Genomic DNA, 1,712 nt, shown 5'->3' with positions numbered 1-1,712 from the left:
CAGGAGTGAGGATTTCACAATGACATCTATAAAGACATAAGGGTTTCCCAGCTGTGTCTATTGATAAGTGAGTTCTTACCAAACAGAACTATCAAACTAAATTTCCTTTTACATTTTCTAGGCTCTTCCCTTTCTCTGGAGGTGATAGATGGGATCACCTTGCCAACAGCCCCAACTGACTAGTTTGGGATGTGAGGATGTGACCGTACGCTTCCCAGCCTATGGCAGCCTCTGCTGCTTAGCCAAAGGCATTGGCCTCAGACTGTCACTGTGAGAGAAGGCCCTTACACAGGTTCTTTCTTGTGTACCTCTATTACTAGCTAAATGATAAACATATACCTAAATTCTTAAAGTACAGGCCTTTACAGGCAGGCCTGAATGTCTATATCCTAACAAGGATTGTTTTAAAAAGTCTTGGAAGGGCTCCTTCCTGATTTACACCACAAAATATGTCTAACTAGTGGGTGTCAGGGGGAAGCTTTCCCTGGAAGCAGTTTATCTCATAACTGCCTGTTGCAGGGTTTCTTCCACCTTCCTCTGCAGCATTTGCAACTTGCACTGGATACTGGGCTGGATGGACTACAGGTCTTATCCAGTCTGGCAATGCCGGTGGTGTAAATCCAAGACTTTGGTTTTGCTGATCTTCCTTGAGCTCCTGGGAGTCTTTAGACTTGCACTGAGAACAGAGTGATGTCTCGCTTAATATCATGTAGTTTCCTGTTCCTTTTCCTTTCAGGAAGTAGAGCTCAAAACTCCTTGGACCAGCCCAGTACATTATGTCAGCTGTCAATGACACCAAATTCAAATCTGCAGTGTTCCTTCTCACTGGGTTACCTGGGCAGGAAGACGTGCATCTCTGGATCTCTATCCCCTTCTGCTTAGTGTATGTCATTTCCATAGTAGGAAATTCAGTCATTCTGTTTATTATAAAAACAGATCCAAGCCTCCATGAGCCCATGTACATTTTCCTTTCCATGTTGGCTGTCACAGACCTTGGCTTATCGATATCCACCATACCGACGATACTGGGGATATTATTATTTAACTCTAGGGAGATCAGCCTTGATGCCTGTTGTGCCCAGCTGTTCTTCATCCACTCGCTTTCATACATTGAATCCTCTGTGCTCTTGTTGATGGCCTTTGACCGCTTCATTGCGATCTGTAACCCACTGAGATATGCTTCCATCTTAACCCCACTGGGAATAGCCAGGATGGGACTTTTCTTTGTGCTAAGATCGGTGGCCCTTAACATTCCACTTCCCTTTCTCCTGAAATGGTTCCGATACTGTCGAGCCAATGTCCTCTCCCATTCCTACTGCCTGCACCAGGACGTCATGAAGCTGGCTTGTTCTGATATCACAGTCAACAGCATCTATGGCTTGTCTATTAAACTCTTGACGGTGGGGCTGGACTCGCTGCTCATCTTTCTCTCTTATGTGATGATCCTCAAAACTGTGCTGAGTGTCGCATCCCACATGGAGTGCCTCAGGGCCCTGAACACCTGCGTCTCCCATCTCTGTGCCGTCCTGCTCTTCTACATACCAGAGATCGGCTTGTCTGTGATACACAGATTTGGGAACAGCTCTTCTCCCTTCCTTCAGATTGTCCTGGGCTATGTCTACCTGCTGGTCCCACCCCTGATGAACCCAATCGTGTACAGCTTGAAAAGCAAACACCTTCGTGCACGTATAATGAGGGTGTTCATCAAGTGA

At 46.1% G+C, this 1,712-nt stretch overlaps 1 protein-coding gene across 1 annotated transcript; it reads left to right on the top strand.

Annotated features, from left to right (window-relative positions):
- Positions 1 to 776: 776 nt before the first annotated feature.
- LOC141988245 (olfactory receptor 51G2-like) lies at positions 777 to 1,712 on the top strand. The gene has a single exon (XM_074954085.1). The coding sequence runs from the start codon at positions 777 to 779 to the stop codon at positions 1,710 to 1,712; it is 936 nt and encodes a 311-aa protein (XP_074810186.1).

This window comes from Natator depressus, chromosome 1 (assembly GCF_965152275.1).
Source record: "Natator depressus isolate rNatDep1 chromosome 1, rNatDep2.hap1, whole genome shotgun sequence".
Classification (NCBI taxonomy): Eukaryota; Metazoa; Chordata; order Testudines; family Cheloniidae; genus Natator; species Natator depressus.
This window is presented reverse-complemented; position numbering and strand designations above follow the sequence as displayed.